The sequence below is a fragment of the Pagrus major genome, chromosome 8 (genome assembly GCF_040436345.1).
Source record: "Pagrus major chromosome 8, Pma_NU_1.0".
Classification (NCBI taxonomy): Eukaryota; Metazoa; Chordata; class Actinopteri; order Spariformes; family Sparidae; genus Pagrus; species Pagrus major.
The window spans coordinates 1,085,057-1,100,834 of NC_133222.1; the positions used below are offsets into that span (position 1 = coordinate 1,085,057).

Sequence of the window (15,778 nt, forward strand, 5' to 3'; positions counted from 1 at the left end):
GAGATGGTCCAACAAGTCGGACCCAAACTCACCTGAGATGGTCCAACAAGTCAGACCCAAACTCACCTGAGATGGTCCAACAAGTCAGACCCAAACTCACCTGAGATGGTCCAACAAGTCAGACCCACACTCACCTGAGATGGTCCAACAAGTCGGACCCAAACTCACCTGAGATGGTCCAACAAGTCAGACCCAAACTCACCTGAGATGGTCCAACAAGTCGGACCCAAACTCACCTGAGATGGTCCAACAAGTCAGACCCAAACTCACCTGAGATGGTCCAACAAGTCGGACCCACACTCACCTGAGATGGTCCAACAAGTCAGACCCACACTCACCTGAGCTGGTCCGGGCCAACAAGTCGGACCCACACTCACCTGAGATGGTCCAACAAGTCGGACCCACAGCGGCGGAAAGTAAGTAGGTACATTTACTCAAGTACTGTATATAAATGCAGTAATTGTACACGTTTTTCATTCTTTTTTTGTTACTTTATAGTTACTCCACTATTGTAACTGTACTTTTACTGCACTACATTTATTGACAGCTGAAATTACTTTTTACGTTACACATGAAGATTTTACGAATATTTACAAAGTAGTGATACTGTGCTATAAATAAATTACATATACAAATACAGAATATATATTCTGTATTCTGGCAGGTAACTGATCACTGGAACTGATAAACAGGAAAAATAAAAAATCTCAGCCCAAACGTCAAATTGTACTCAAGTACTGTACTTATGTACAATTTTGAGATACTTTCCATTTTCAATTTTCTACTTCTTAATACTTTCACTCCATTTATTTGATAAATTTAGCTACTAGTTACTTTGCAAATTCAGATTAGTGCTCATCGTCTGTTACTGGTGACATCAGACCGTGTTGTGACCACGAACAGAGAAAAGAGCTGCATCAAAGCAAAAGTACCGAATCTTTAAATAATTTGTAAGGACTGAAAACTAAAGCAGCATTTTGACTGGTCGTCTCAGACCTTCTGACCTTACTGGATTACTCTGTTTACAAATGACAGAACAAACTGATCCAATCAGATTTTCAGGTGACATGAAGGATATTTTGTAGATTTACATCTTAACATTGAATGAACTTGGTAACGATGAAAGAAAACATCTGCTCCCATCATTTTTCAATATGAACAACTTTATTCTTTAGACAAAATGTTTCTCATTAATATAAACATGATACAGGCACACGTGAACCGTCCGGCTGCTTTAAGCTCACAGCTGCTGATAATGTAACAAAATGTCCGTCGAACGTTTCCAACAACCTCAGACTGAAATTTAAAAACATACGATTCCCAAAGATGTTTAAATGAGTTCATGGACATTTTATGACAATATCTCTTTGTTCTTTAACTACAAAACACACAACTTCAGTCACATCTGTGATGCTGCAGTCGCTGTCAGCACCAGGAGGCACGGCTGGTGTTCAGCCACCACAGTCTGACTGAAGGGAGGCAGTGATGGAGAAAATAAAGCAGCTCTCTGTTCGTCCTCTTCAGTCAGCAGGCAGCGGTTACAGCGACAGGAAGGCAGTGTTCTCCACTTCAGCTCTATTCTGACTGAAGACTTTCTCGCCTCAGGTTGAGAGACTACGATCAACAGATTCAAACCACGTCCCGTGACCATTTGTAAAATAAACATAACCTTGCTGCAGGAGGGACACAGTCTGGGACGAGGCTGTGCCTGAGGGGCTCGACTGAGGGCAGCACAGTCACACATGCTCTGAATGAGAGGGTCAGTAGTTGGTCTTCAGCCGGCGATTCTCCTCTCTGAGCCTCTCGACCTCCTCCACCAGAGACTCGTTCACTGAGTACTTCTCAATCAGACCGTGGATCTCATTCTGAAACATGTGGGACACAAGATGGACACAAGTCACTGGATTAGTGGCAAAGCTCCATGAATATCTAAAAGCACAAAACATCAGTGTGTTAACAGGCTATTAAAGGAGCACTACACAGATTTCCAAAACTGTCTCAGTGAGAAATCACCTTTTATATTTTGTCGTGCTCTAAAATGGTCTAAATCATGATTGGACAGAAGTGTTTTAGTTTCTGAGTGAGAGGGGAAGAACATCGTGGAGTCAACTCTACCGTCACTGAAGATACTGATACGATGATCCTCTTTTCATCTGATTTAAAACCATCAGCGCACAGTAACAGGTGAGAGAGGTGAACATGGACTATAAACAGGCTGTAGGACACCGCAGTGGTTCTTACCAGCTGGATGTAAAACTGTCGGACCATCTCGACCTGCAGGTTGACGATGTCTCTGTGACAGGCGTCTCTGCAGAGAAGGAGACACATCGAGACAATTAGGATCCTTCATGACATTTCATATTTATCAAACTGTAGTAACAGTCTGAGAAGGAAGAAGACAACAGTCTGGCACCGACCTGAAGTCCTCCAGAGTTTCATGAATCATGTTTTGAATGAAGTGAATCTGCAGGGAGGTGAGAGGAGCAGCTCCTGCCTGTCCAACCACGTCTGCGATGTTCTGGGAGAGTGAGGAGGAGACAGCTGCCGACAGAGCTGCACCTGAAGGTTCAGACCGAGCTGTTAGAAACTCAGAACCATCTGTTTATCAAACACTCTGTTGACTCAAGGCACTTCCTTTTCTTTACCTACACTGCTGAACTGTAGGACTCTCACCCCACCAAAACTCAAACCCTCAACTCTGCAGTGTTGGTGTCTGACTGTACCTGCTGTGGCTGTGGGTGGAGCTCCCTGGACAGGTGAGTCGTAGCTCAGCTGAGCTTGGATACCGTTGGCTCTCCTCAGGCTGGGCTCTGGAGTGAAGAAGGGTGGGGCCGGCTGACTGTGATTGGTCTGCTGGGATGATGTGGGCGGGGTCTGACCCTCCCCCTCCAGGCTGGAGCTGCTGGCCTTGTCGGACTGTCAATCAAGACGTACATTATATATGTTATGATGAAGTGATTAAATGATTGTCTGATCTCACACAGCCGTCTGTCAGACTTCAAGCTCTGCGCTTGTATCTGAACCAACTGGTGTTAAACCAATCAGCCTCCTCTGAGGAGCTACTGTCAGCTGTGGGCGTGGTTGACTGTTAGTTTGAAATCAACAATGGCGGCTCGTCCAGACGTTAGTGTAGCTGCTGTAGCATCAGATCTGTTACAACTGGAGAGTTTATTTCATCAAAGAAGAGCAAAGAACGACACTGAAGGCTTTTCTCATGAAAACATGTTTTTGGTTGAAGTTAGCCTGTGATAGACAGATGGTTCGTCCAATCACCTGCCAAGTCTCCTTTGAAAGCTGCTTCTGTGTAACGAACCATCTGGCTCTTCAGGTTTTTAAGAAGGTTTAGTTTAAGTTTATTTTCTAAACAGAGACTGAGGTCAGAGGTCAGCACCTTTCTGGAGTCACATAGTTCAGCTGCTGCAGCAGGGAGCGGCTCCTCCTCTTTGATTGGTGGAGGGGTCTGGAAGACGGACAGCGGGCTGTAGCATCGCCCTGCAGAGGTGACCAGAGGCGTCCCCAGGGGAGTCTTACGGTGTGAGTTTGTACCTGGATGAGAGTCTGAAACACAACGATTCCCATCTTCATGAGAAGGTTCATAAAAACTGAAGATCTGTGAATCAGTGTGTTTACATGCAGAGTCAGCTGATATCTTTAGCATCATGTCAACAAGAAACCTGGTTTCAGTACTCGGGTTGAGGGATTTGAGAAGCGTGGTGTCCCCAGTTCGATTCCCTCTCGAGGACACGGATTTCTTGGTCGTTTAAACAGGTGAAGGGGTTTCTGATCAGCTGTTTGCACGTGCAGGACAGTGGGTGGATGAAGAAGAGACCAACACACCAACAACAACGTCTCGTATTTAAAATAATTCCATCTAAAGTCCAACTAGAACTAAAACTAACACAAAGTTGCCTCTAGACGTCTAAACACATCTTTCTTCCTTGTCAAAACCTGGCACCTACAATACCCACAATGCAACTGCTAGTGACAGCTAATGTAGCCTGCAGCAGAGATGAGCAGCAGCTCCAGAGGTCTGCTCAGCGCCACACCAAGAGATCTGTTTCATTTTCAGACTTACAGTTTTCAACCAACGCTGACTGGATCGACATCATTTGAGGACATTTATAACGTCTCAGTGACCTTGTGTGTGCGACGCTGTTTTTGTCCGTCCTCCATCTGGCTTCATATCCCACTGCGAGCGTCGTGTCTGCCTGATCTCCTTGATTTTTGTGCTTCCATTGTGGTGAGTAGGCTACGTAGTTAAATGGTTTTGTTGTTTGTCTGTTTTAAGCGTGTTTATTGTAAATATCTCCAACTTTGTGATGTGCGACAGCGACCGTGACGTGGCTGGAACTCAACACAGATGTGCCCGATGTAATCTGGGATAAGATTCTCACAGCTCCCTCAGAAGATACAGCAGAACTCAGTCCCAACACGCCGAGGTCGGAGGAGCACCTGAAGCCCAGGTTTAGGGCACTTTAACAATGTTCTCCTAACCAGTAGAAACCATTAGAGTGAAGGAAGTCTGACCTTCTCTGACTGGGGAGAAGATGTCCAGACTGGCCCGACCTACGACCTGCTGACCCTCCCCTTCTCTGGACAGCATCTCCAGACTGGTCACTATGGAAACACAGCATCACAGTTAGTCCAGAACCAGCAGCATCGTTCAAACCCACTTCTGTCAAACTTCAAATCGACTTCCTGTCGTACCGTTTGTTCTTCCAAACGGTGTGTCTCCAGACGTCCCCTGGGTCCTACAGTCTGGACAAAATAGCACGAGGACAGAAAGAAGAGGTTACGTTGGGTTCTGTGATATTTATGAATCGTTTCTTTGATGACTTGCGTCATCAGAGGGTTCAGTTCTGTGGAGGCAGCATCAGAGGTCTGACCTTCCCGAGCTGGAGAGAAGACGTCCAGACTGTTTCGTCCAATGCTGCTGAACTTCTCCGTCCCCGGCTGGCCTTCAGCCTCCCGCGACATCACCTCTGCACCGGCGCCACCTGCTGGACACAACACTGGTTACTGCTAACTGAGTCACACTGTAATTTACCATAACTGAGCTGCAACTAATGAATATTGTCATTATTAAATAATCTGCCAAATATTTCTTCACTTAATCATTTGGTCAACAAATCACAACACAAGGTGTCTTCTGATGCGTTTGTCCGAACAAAAAACCCAAAATGTCGTTTACAACAGGAGGGACAAACATTTTCCGTTGGTGAGCGAAGAGCCAAAAGCCAAAAGCAAACACGTCTTGTGTTGTAAATATGTAAAATACAACTGTGATCACTTTGTTCTCTCAATTCACTGACTTCTTTCTGTTGTTGCTGTTTGTTCTGCTCAGACTATGAATAATAACAACTCAGGATCCTTCATATTTAAAGAGGAAGTTTCATGCTGACTCACCTGTTGAGTCTCTGCCCCTCAAAAGGTTCATTGATTTTCAAAATAATTGCTAATTATTTATCAGTCCATCGACTTATCAATAAACCAACTAACTACTGCAGTGATGTTATGTGACATGCACACAGGGACCAATGAGAAGAACCCACCTGTGCTTGTCACCTGTCTCAGGGGGGCGGAGGCGGGGCCTGTGGCGGGGGCGGGGTCTGGCTGGCTGTTTAGCAGCTTGGTGGAGGATCTCTTCACACTGGTGATCTTGGTGGAGCCCAGTTTACTGGACTGGAGCAGAAGAGAGACAAAGACAACACAAACATGCAGATGAAGTAAAAGACTTTTAGATGATTTTCTTACTTTAACTCTGAAGTTCAGAGTGTCCAATAGAAAACCCTGCTGACAATCTGACATTATATCGATATTATATCGTTACCGTGATATGAAATGAGATTAGATGTTAAGTCACATGTGGTTCAAGAGAGACGTTTCACCTCTCGTCCCAGAGGCTGTTAGAACTGAACGCCTCTGGGGCGAGAGGTGAAACGTCTTCAAGAAACTGAAACAAGTCCAGTTGCCTACGATGCAGCACTTAGATGAGTTTGTATTATTACCTTATTGATATTGTAAATATTAAAATTCTGAATTTGAATTTCCTCTCCAAAACTACATAGTGCTCCTTTAAGAGTCTTTATTATATTCACACAGTATTATCACATACTGTTACTATCACGATAACAATATTTCATTTTTTAATATGATTATCGACACTCATATTCTTTAAGAGCCACATTTTGTGTTCCAGTGTTTCCACAGATTAACGTTCAGAGCAGCGAGTTGAGGGAGAATCGCTGCCTGTTTGTTGATAAAGCCTCAGAGACTTGTACTCATCTGGCCTGACGTCTGGTCCGCTGGTACCTTGAGTCTGCTGGTGTTGCTCTGGAAGCGCAGGCAGGTGACCGAGGTTTTATGTGCCACAGTGATCCTGGTGGGGGCGCTGGAGTTCCTCAGGTCGTACTGGTAGATCTTCCCCTGAGTGGATCCCACCACCAGACCAGTACCGTCCAGAGTGAAGTCTACTGAGGTCAGTGGACTGTCGACCCGGATTGACCTCAGGACACTGGAGACACACGTGCACACATTACACAGCTGATACACTACACACACAGGTCTAAATCAACAAATCACAATTAAATTTGATCGACATATTTTCTGAGGTGGTTCTTTTCTGTGGCTTTTAACAAACTCACTTATAAAAAGGTAACGATACTACTGGCACAGGTAACTGCTCTGCACAGAAAATTAACAAGCAACTATTTTGATCATCTTTTTTTGTATCCGTCATTTTTCAAGCAAACATATCGATCAGTCTCTGATTTTATCTTCAACTGTGAAGACCTGCTGCTTTTCCTTCTCATAGAGGATCATGAAATTGATCTTTTGACTGAGATATTAAGTAAATATTTTAAGTAAAAAATAATCATTTACATAACTCGTGGTTTATGATCCGTCCTCAGTCAGCTCATCTGAAGCTATGAACAGTGACTCTCTGTCATCTGAAACATTATAAAGACCTCAGCAGCGTTACATCAGTCTTACATCTTGCTGGCCGTGTCATAGCACACGATCTTCTTGTCCAGGCCGACACTGACCACCAGCAGCTCACTGGCAGGGGAGAAGGCCAAGCCGGAGCCCGGGGCTTTATGGGCGCTGTCAAACACCTGGATCTCCTTCTGGGTGTTGGAGTCCCACAGGACCACAGTGCCGCTGTCAGAAACACTGCCCAGCAGGGAGCGCCTCAGCGCGGACAGCCTCAGGTCGTGGATGGGCTGAAGATAAAACAGGAGTTCTGTTAGTCGTCATGGAAACAGCAGACTGATCTCCACTGATCTCACCATCAGCTCGTGATTCACTTTAAACACAAATACACCGGAAATATAGCAAGCAGCAGAGAAGAGAGAAAGAAAAGAGTCGACTGATCTCTCACTGCAGACAAGCTTATGTGAAAGACACAAAGTGCATCGAAGCAGTTGCAACAGTCTTGTGACAGAATATTGGTGACCTGTCTCACCTGGTTGCTGCCGTGGCCGAAGGCTTTGCTGGACAGGTTGGTGGTCAGACTGTGGAGGACCAGATCTCCACTGGTGGAACCGGAGGCGATGTAGCTGTCATTGACGTTGAAGGACACACAGGTCACCTCTTCTTTATGGTCCTGAGGGACAGAGGGGGGGAGCTGTTACATCCAGTATCACCTCAAACCTTCATGAGATCCTCAACAGGAAAACCCTGAGGCTGCGGAGCCTCCGACAACTCAGCATGCAACATAAAACACACAGAAGCTGTCAGCTTGTTAAATGTGAATATTTTCTGGTTTCTTTCCTCCTGTGACGGTAAACTGAATATCGTTGAGCTGTTGCCGAAACACTGATCGACATTTCCTGACATTTTATAGACCAAACAACTTATCGATTAATTGAGGAAATAATCATTGTGGACAGATTAATGGACGATGAAAACAATCCTTAGTTGCAGCCCTACATTAGTGTAATGTTCTTTCTGACTTGTATGTCAGCAGGTGCTTCAGAGATGAAGTTCACATGAAGTTGTCCTGTATGAGGTCTCACCTTGAGGGAGCGGTGCAGTCTCTTGGCCTTCAGGTCCCAGATGTGAACACAGTGATCCAGACCTCCACTGACCAGAAACTGAGACGATGAGCTCAGACACACGCGGGTTTGCTTTTTCTGAATGGATAATTAGAAATAATCAGTGAGTAAGGTTCATTCCTGCCCACTGCCACCTTACATTTGTGGGAAGCTCTGATATCACCACCTTGTGCGATGTGTTCAATCTGCAGCGATAAGGAAACATTGAATAGGCACGAAAATTACAACAGAAGCTGTGCGCTCACCCCGTCGCCCAGTTCCACCACTGGAACAGGAGTCGATTTGAGGCTGGAAACCACCAGTTTGTCTCCACTGCTGCTGGCGCTCACCAGGTACTGGTCTGACAGATCTGGTCAAGGTTCATCTTTTGCTCCTGAAAATCTCTTGGTCAGCTAGCACCAGTTTACAAAGGCTTTATGAAATCTTTTTTGGCATTAGATTATACACCTGACAGTAACATTTAAACTGCATTCACAGTAAACTGGTTTGGCTTCACAGCTCAATTTTGTCGATTTGAGTCATTTTATGGAAACTTTTTGCCCTTTTGGAAACTCAGCAGGCTCCTTAAACCCACTGTTGGTTTGTAAAAGGCTGATATGGAGCTGTGGGAGAGGAGATATCTAGATGGACACACAAGTGATGAAAACAATTAGAGACAGAAATTAGAACTGATGCCTTGTGGTTGTCCGCCTCCAGAGCTTCATCACATGGTGCAATGACAATCAGCTTAAGATCAATATCAGCAAAATGTTTTGTCCCAAATTTAAAGAAATTCTCTTCAGGCGTTCCTGAGATATTAACGTTGACAAGAACTGAACAACGTGAGGGCACAGCGACCTTTGACCACCAAAATCTAATCAGCTGATCCTTCAGTCCACGTGGACGTTTGTGCCAAATCTGAAGAAGTTCCCTGAGAGCGTGTCTCAGATATCATGTTCACAAGAACACGGCCAAGTGTTGAGTCAATTTCTGCTGAAAATAAAAAACATTCTCTGGTTCCAGCTTCTTTACTGCGACAATTTCTTTTTCTTATGTGGTAATAAACTCAACATATTTAAGTTTTTGCTTGTCGGTCATACAAATAAAACTTCAGGAAGCTTCAGGACAGATCATTTAAATATGTGGTTAACAATGTGTAAATCAACTTATTGATTCATACTATTATGTATTTCAGCATCAAGCCACTGGACCCATCCATTCATCAGGATACTGTTGGAGCTCCAGCAGGCCTGAGTCACAGGGTGGCTGACGCTATGTGGGTTGAACTGCTCCAGCGGTGCCATGGAAACTGAATCCCAGATCTTCACACAGTCTCCGGTCGACACCAGGCGGGTCACCTCCTCCATGACGGCGCCTGGAGACACATCAGGGATCAAATTTGTAATCGATAAGAGTTTTGTGATTCCTCTTGAGCAGGGCCGTAGCTTCCACCGGGGACACTGAGGTCATGTCTTCGGTATTATTCTCTGGGTCTTTAATATCTTGATATATATAAAGAATATATAATATGTTATATCATTAAAATAAATAATTATATATAATATAATATCAACTATTTATTAGCAACTGTTGTAAAGCTGCAGTTGATGTTTGTAATACGTTAGAAATGGTTAGTAAATGCTGTGTAGCTCATTTATAAACATTATTTGAGTCCAATTTTCATATATTTGCTGTCACTGTTATTACTTCATAAGAGATTATTGGTCCTGTCAAAAAGCACAGATTTATTCTTTGTTCTTCAGAATGTTCTGATGGATCGGTGGGGTTCGGGTTCGGGTCGGGGTCATGACCTCAGTATGGATCAAACCCTGGCTGCGTCCCTCTGGAGACATTGTGTAGTTTCTGATGGACGTGACTCTGAAAACACGTCTTCACTCTTCAGTCCGACAGAAAGTCACATGAGAGCAACAGGTGATAGTTTCAAAAGGTCGCTTATATGTGTGGTTTTATTTTGTCCACACAGACTATACAGTTAAACTAGAGGAGTAATTGTAACGTGTAACGTAGTTACATAAATACTTTAACTGTCAGTGACACATCAGTTACAATTAGCTTGACTGTCAGCAGCTGACTGACGCTCGATGTGTCTGATAAAGGAGAAAGTGTCTGGTAAACGCTTCAAAGTACCACTGATTAAAGTTTGACTGAAAACCAGCAGCAGCACCTGGTGAGCTGCTGGTAGTTTTAGCTAGTTAACCACCAGTTAAACTAACCAACAGCAGATAAAGTAAGTTAGCGCTAACTAGCTAACAGTCACCGTTAGCCACAACAGCAGACACAATTAGCCTTAGCAGGTTTTAAAGTTAGCGAACAGCCGTAATATTATGTGAAACAACACGAAACCAGCAGAAACTTATCGGGAACCGTTCAGATGATTGAGTCTGAACTGTAAAACGTGTCGCACAGACCTGAAGATCAATTAATCACTGAAGTTGTTGTCGCTGTTTTGTTTTTCTGATCCGCCAGCAGCCAATGAACCGCCACTACGGAGAGCGGGAGGGACAAACAGAGCAGAGCTGTGTTTGACTTAAAAAGCGCAAACATCGAGCTGTAACCACGGATCTATTATAAGACTATAAGATTATTATATAATACATCCATGGCTGTAACAAACTTTATTATTCAGAAACACGTCAGAAAGTCAGTGGAAACTTTTATAACTCGGGTGAATCAGTGTTACCTGCGTGTGAACCAAGATGCTCAACAAGAATACATTTGCAGTATGACGACACAACAAAAAAAGTAAAAGTAAAGCAAACAAATCAAATCAGGAATCTGAATATACATGTAAACATTTCCTTTAAAAACTCGCTTATTATTACTTAAAAAATAATAAATGCGTAGTCTGTTTTGCCCCTGTTTGGAGATATTAATGAGTCAGCTCAACATTACTCAGATTTTTTTTGTAAACAAAAGTTGTTGTCTTTTTTCTCATTAAAAACTTATTTTTACGTCATATCACTTTAATTATTTTTGAGTAAGTGGCTTTGGGAAAATCAACAGCACCGTGTTTCTCTGTCAACCAGCTCCATGTGATCCTGATTACCTGCCTCATTCATATTGTTTATATAGTTTCTACTGCTTTTTTACTTATATTCCTTATACTTTTCACTTGCGCTCTGTTTATGCAAACCCTTCTTGCTGTTGTAATGTTGCAAATTTCCGCGTTGTGGGCCTGATAAAGGATTATCTTATCTTATCTAATCTCATATAGATGGTTAACAGTGGTCTCTGTTACCACGTTATACTGATGTGCAGCGATTCATTTATCAGCAGACATGTTAATAATATTAATCAGGTGCAGAGTGGACTTCATGTGTTGAACTGAAGACGATAACCGAGCAGTTAATGTAGATAAACAACTTCACAACAGTGTACTGAGGGTAACATGCAGGAGGCTGTAGTTACACCGATCCACCTGAAGGGGGCAGCATTACGTCACAGCTGCGTGCAGACTACCAGAATACAACAACAGAAGAAGAATTCTCCCGCCCCATCCGCTGATCTTTTTAAACCGAGGCGGGACGCGCCGCCGCTTCACTCCTGCCGCTGGTGTCCGAGTCCAAACGTCGTTTGACTTCACAGGTCGCTACCAATATGGTGAGGACTAAAGCCGACAGTGTTCCTGGAACATACAGAAAAGGTACAGTGACATAATTTAGATATTTATCACAAATACAGCGTAAAATAGTTCATTTGTGCGTGAGTATAGCTATTTTCTCATGTAGTCTGGCGGGCCGGGAGCGCACTCGTATAACTTTACGATAAACAAAGCGGGGAAAGTACAAGAAAGTCGTTTCCCCCCGGAGAGTTGTTTTATACAGCTGATATCTGTTTTAATAACTAAATCCCAGCATGTCAGGGCAGCAGGCACATGTCGCTGAGTTAAACCCAGGACTGCTCCTAACAGCCTCCCGCCAACACGGAGGCTGCTCGGCTTCCCTCTCGGTTCCTCCTGAGCAGAGATTATTTAAAAAAACAAATCAAACTCGTGATATCATCGAAAAGCGTGTTTCGTGTTCTGGTTGTGATCCAGTCAGACGAGATGACATTATCGATGTTTTCCATAGGTTAGTGTCTCGCTTTCAGTAAACTGGCGCCAGTTTTGAGCGCCGCAACGCGTCTTTGTGCGGAGTTCGTGTCAAACCCCGTCGACAAAACACATCAATTAAAGCCTTGTTGTTCATCGTGGAGGGAACATGTGTGACAGGAAACCACGGACAATATTTTCGTAAGCGATGAGATCCTCTTGTATATTCGGCATAAAGTTGACCCACCGATCAGCTCTCAAATTAATACAAAACGGACTTTTAAACAATGGTCCAGGACTCATTGCGTTAAAAGACCCGTTTTAAATAACCGCTCACACACACGCAGAGGTCCAGCTTTCCTTTTTTATTTTTCATACAAGCTTTTTAAAAATGCGTTTTTAACTCTATTTTGAACGTTTTATCCGAAGCGTAACTTGCTCTGCTTCTCTTTACCAACTCGGTGTCGTCTGTGGTCCAGTTATAACCCGCTGTCCTGCACCGCTGTGGTTCTGATGTGGTTCTGATGTGTTGTTACTCCGTCATCAGTGTGTTTGATTGTGTTTGCAGCTGTTGCAGCTTCTGCACCCCGGAAGTCTCTGGGCTCCAGTTCAGCCAACTCCTCCTCCTCCTGCAGCAGCCAGTGCTCCACACCTGGTCGGTCCCGACACAACGTCACACCACACCACACAACACCACACAACACCACACAGCACCACACAACACCACACAACACCACACAGCACCACACAACACCACACAGCACCACACAACACCACACAGCACCACACAACACCACACAACATCACTCAACACCACACAACATCACTCAACACCACACAACACCACAGAATACACGCAGAACACGGTGTGATGGAGGTGATGCTGAGGTTATATATATTTTTATAATTCACAGCAAAGGGCAAATATGCTGGTGGTAACCCGGTGTGTCCCCGCCCCACGCCAACCTGGCAGAAGGGCATCGGAGACTTCTTCGGTGGTCCCCCAAGGAAGCCCGAGAAGGAGAACCAGAGGCCCGGGGAGGTGGAGGACGATGAAGAGGCCGGAGGCAGCGGGATGTCAAAGGCCAGCAGGAAGTATGTTGGGTTATTATAGTTCGGGTTTTCAGGTGCACCGCTGATCCTCTAACAAGCAGACTTGTTGTTTTTGCTATCAGTTGATTGTTTTCTCAATTAATTGATGAATCATTCGGCCTGTGAAAAAGCAGAAATGTAGCTTCATTCAACCGACAGTCTGATACATCGTGATTATTAACACTGAACAAGCTGCAAACAGCTTCCTTCTTGATAAAACGACCTCCACTAAATGAGTGTTTGTTTCAGCTTCTCACTGAACAGTTTGAACATGCAGCTGACACTGACTCTTGTTTTATGCACTATGTGCCTCGTTGTTGATTCTTGGGCTGATTTATTTTCTCTGTTAAACTGACTATTGGAGTGTAAAAAGAAAAATGAACCCCTGACGATGTCGGTTTGCTTGTGTTGCATGTAAAGCGTTTCAATCAGCTGTCGTGTCTGACAAAGAAAAATAATCAAATTCTCACTTTGAGACTCTGAAATCTGAGAATAGCTGCTGCTAATAACAATTAATAGATTGTCAGAACAGTTGCCAGTTAGTCTTCTTTCTATTAATCGACGAGTCGTTGCAGCTTTCAACACTTCTGTCTTAGATCGCATCTGATCACAGACTTGTATCAGTATTTCAGTTGAAATGTTTCAGGGCTGCAGATGAATGTGAGCAGGCTGCTCTGATCAGAAGGCAGCGATGAGCCTGCTGGTATCTAGATGGAGATATTTACCTCCGTGAATACCTGTAGATGATGGACATGATGCACTTGAAGCACATCAGACTTGTATTTTGAGTAACTCGGGTCTCACTGACTGTGGACAGTTTGTGCATTTCACGGTTTCTTCTGAAGGAATATAACAGAAAAGTTCCTTTTCGGTTTATGAGGAGGCTGAAACTGCAGCTCGTCCCTCATCAAGTAACGTTCTGGTCCTACAGTGAAGGTCGTGGACTGGTTGTTTGATTGAGGTGACGATCAGTGTTGATGTTTGAAGGTCTTGTTTACTCTGCTGCCGAATCTCAATACTCTCAGTATTGAACTGTAAAGTACTGAAAATGTGTACTCCAATATCTTGTGTTTTAATCTCTTAAATCAAAATGTTTCTGGATTAGATCATTTTAATTTAATTCTTTATTTTGTTCTTGTGTCAAATTAAAGGGTTTTGTAGAAACGACAGTCCAGTGAGACAAATAATGTAGAGTGTGACTACAGTTTAATTAAAAGGACCAGTGAGTGTTTGTGTGGAGAGGTTTTAGTCTGACGTGTGTTTATCGGTTATGAAACATGTTGGTTTTGCTGATGGATGTTGTCGTCTGCAGGTCGAGGCCGCTGCCTGCTGAGGACGAGGACGAGGACTGAACACCTTAATGAATGAATGAATCAGTTTGACTGTTGGTCCTGTTTGATGAATGCTTGAATGTCACTGTACATCTGTAAATACTTCTCCGATTAATTCCTTCATTTTTTTAATAAGTCAATAAACTTTTTATGTTTTTAACCTGGAGAGTTTCATCTTTAATGTGTTGCTTGAAAGCTGTTTGCATTGGGTTTTAAAATATAGGGCTGAAATTCATAGATTCATAATGTTTTGTTTGGTTTATAATCAGAAAAGGGGAAAGATTAAAGTTAAGAGTGCAAGATGACCAGAGGGTTACTACATATAATATTCTTTTATATGCACTAGAAATAAGAGGGATATTTAGGAGATATGGACCGCTGAAGAAACGCATCCTTGCAGGAAGCCATCGAATTTAGTCGAACGTCACTGATTCTTTCAAGAGGAGTGGACGACCAGAAGCTTGTGGGTGGATATCAGATGTTTAACCAAATATTAGAATTACTGCTTGTGTATATATTTTTTTAAGGTTTGGTCACATTTTCAGAAGACCTATAATAAATGTATTACTGAACCAAACTTCATTTGTGACGCAGTAGTCTGTGGTTCCTCTCATCCATCACAGAAATCGAACTGAATCAGAGGAGGACGTTTTTATTTTCATTATGCACTTCAAGAAAATACTCAATGTGGAGAATAAAGTCAACTCTCCTGACCGCTGTGTGAGCTGCCCGAGCCTCCGGTCTCTGTCGTTATATCCTTGGGAGTTAAGCTGAAGCAAATGAAGCCTTTTTTACTGATGAGCTGCACCGATCAGCTGTTTTCTTAAAGCTACACAGCTGTTCAGTCCTCTTCACACAGTGCCTGTGGAAATGCTCTTACTTTCATTATTAAACTAGTTTCAGCATCTCCTTGATTCAGGCAAATAATCTGACCCTTCTGAAACGAGTCACATCTTCTCCACGGCCACAGGAAAAGTCTTCTGACGTGGTTGTTTAAGAAATGAGAAGCTGAGGCAGTGAAAACCACACACACATACAGATATATATACTTATATATGTCATTATAGACACATATATACTTATATATGTCATCATAGACACATATATACTTATATATGTCATCATAGACACATATATACTTATATATATATATATATATATATATATATATATATATATATATATATATATATATATATATATATATATATATATATATATATATATATCCATGATGACATTACCCAGATCTTCCATGGCTTGAGGCC

The 15,778-nt window shown here is 43.2% G+C and overlaps 2 protein-coding genes across 3 annotated transcripts; one reads left to right on the top strand and one right to left on the bottom strand.

Moving 5' to 3' along the window:
- Positions 1–1,142: 1,142 nt before the first annotated feature.
- Positions 1,143–10,538, bottom strand: nedd1 (NEDD1 gamma-tubulin ring complex targeting factor). Of its 2 annotated transcripts, none has more exons than XM_073472641.1 (16): positions 10,466–10,538; positions 9,268–9,411; positions 8,303–8,397; positions 8,019–8,135; positions 7,466–7,606; positions 6,994–7,223; positions 6,313–6,514; positions 5,553–5,682; positions 4,887–4,997; positions 4,708–4,758; positions 4,528–4,617; positions 3,392–3,558; positions 2,724–2,916; positions 2,418–2,559; positions 2,242–2,308; positions 1,143–1,865 (listed from the first exon to the last, which is right to left on the bottom strand). In XM_073472641.1, exons 2-16 carry the CDS (start codon positions 9,401–9,403, stop codon positions 1,761–1,763), a joined length of 1,977 nt encoding a protein of 658 aa, XP_073328742.1. In that variant the 5' UTR covers positions 9,404–9,411; positions 10,466–10,538; the 3' UTR covers positions 1,143–1,760. The 2 variants fall into 2 exon arrangements, with proteins under 2 accessions (XP_073328742.1, XP_073328741.1); XM_073472640.1 differs by having other exon boundaries at positions 1,664–1,865; positions 4,887–5,000.
- Positions 10,539–11,576: 1,038 nt separating this feature from the next.
- On the top strand, positions 11,577–14,670 carry pclaf (PCNA clamp associated factor). The gene is made up of 4 exons (XM_073472332.1): positions 11,577–11,700; positions 12,656–12,742; positions 13,002–13,182; positions 14,492–14,670. Exons 1-4 carry the CDS (start codon positions 11,655–11,657, stop codon positions 14,529–14,531), a joined length of 354 nt encoding a protein of 117 aa, XP_073328433.1. The 5' UTR covers positions 11,577–11,654; the 3' UTR covers positions 14,532–14,670.
- Positions 14,671–15,778: the final 1,108 nt, after the last annotated feature.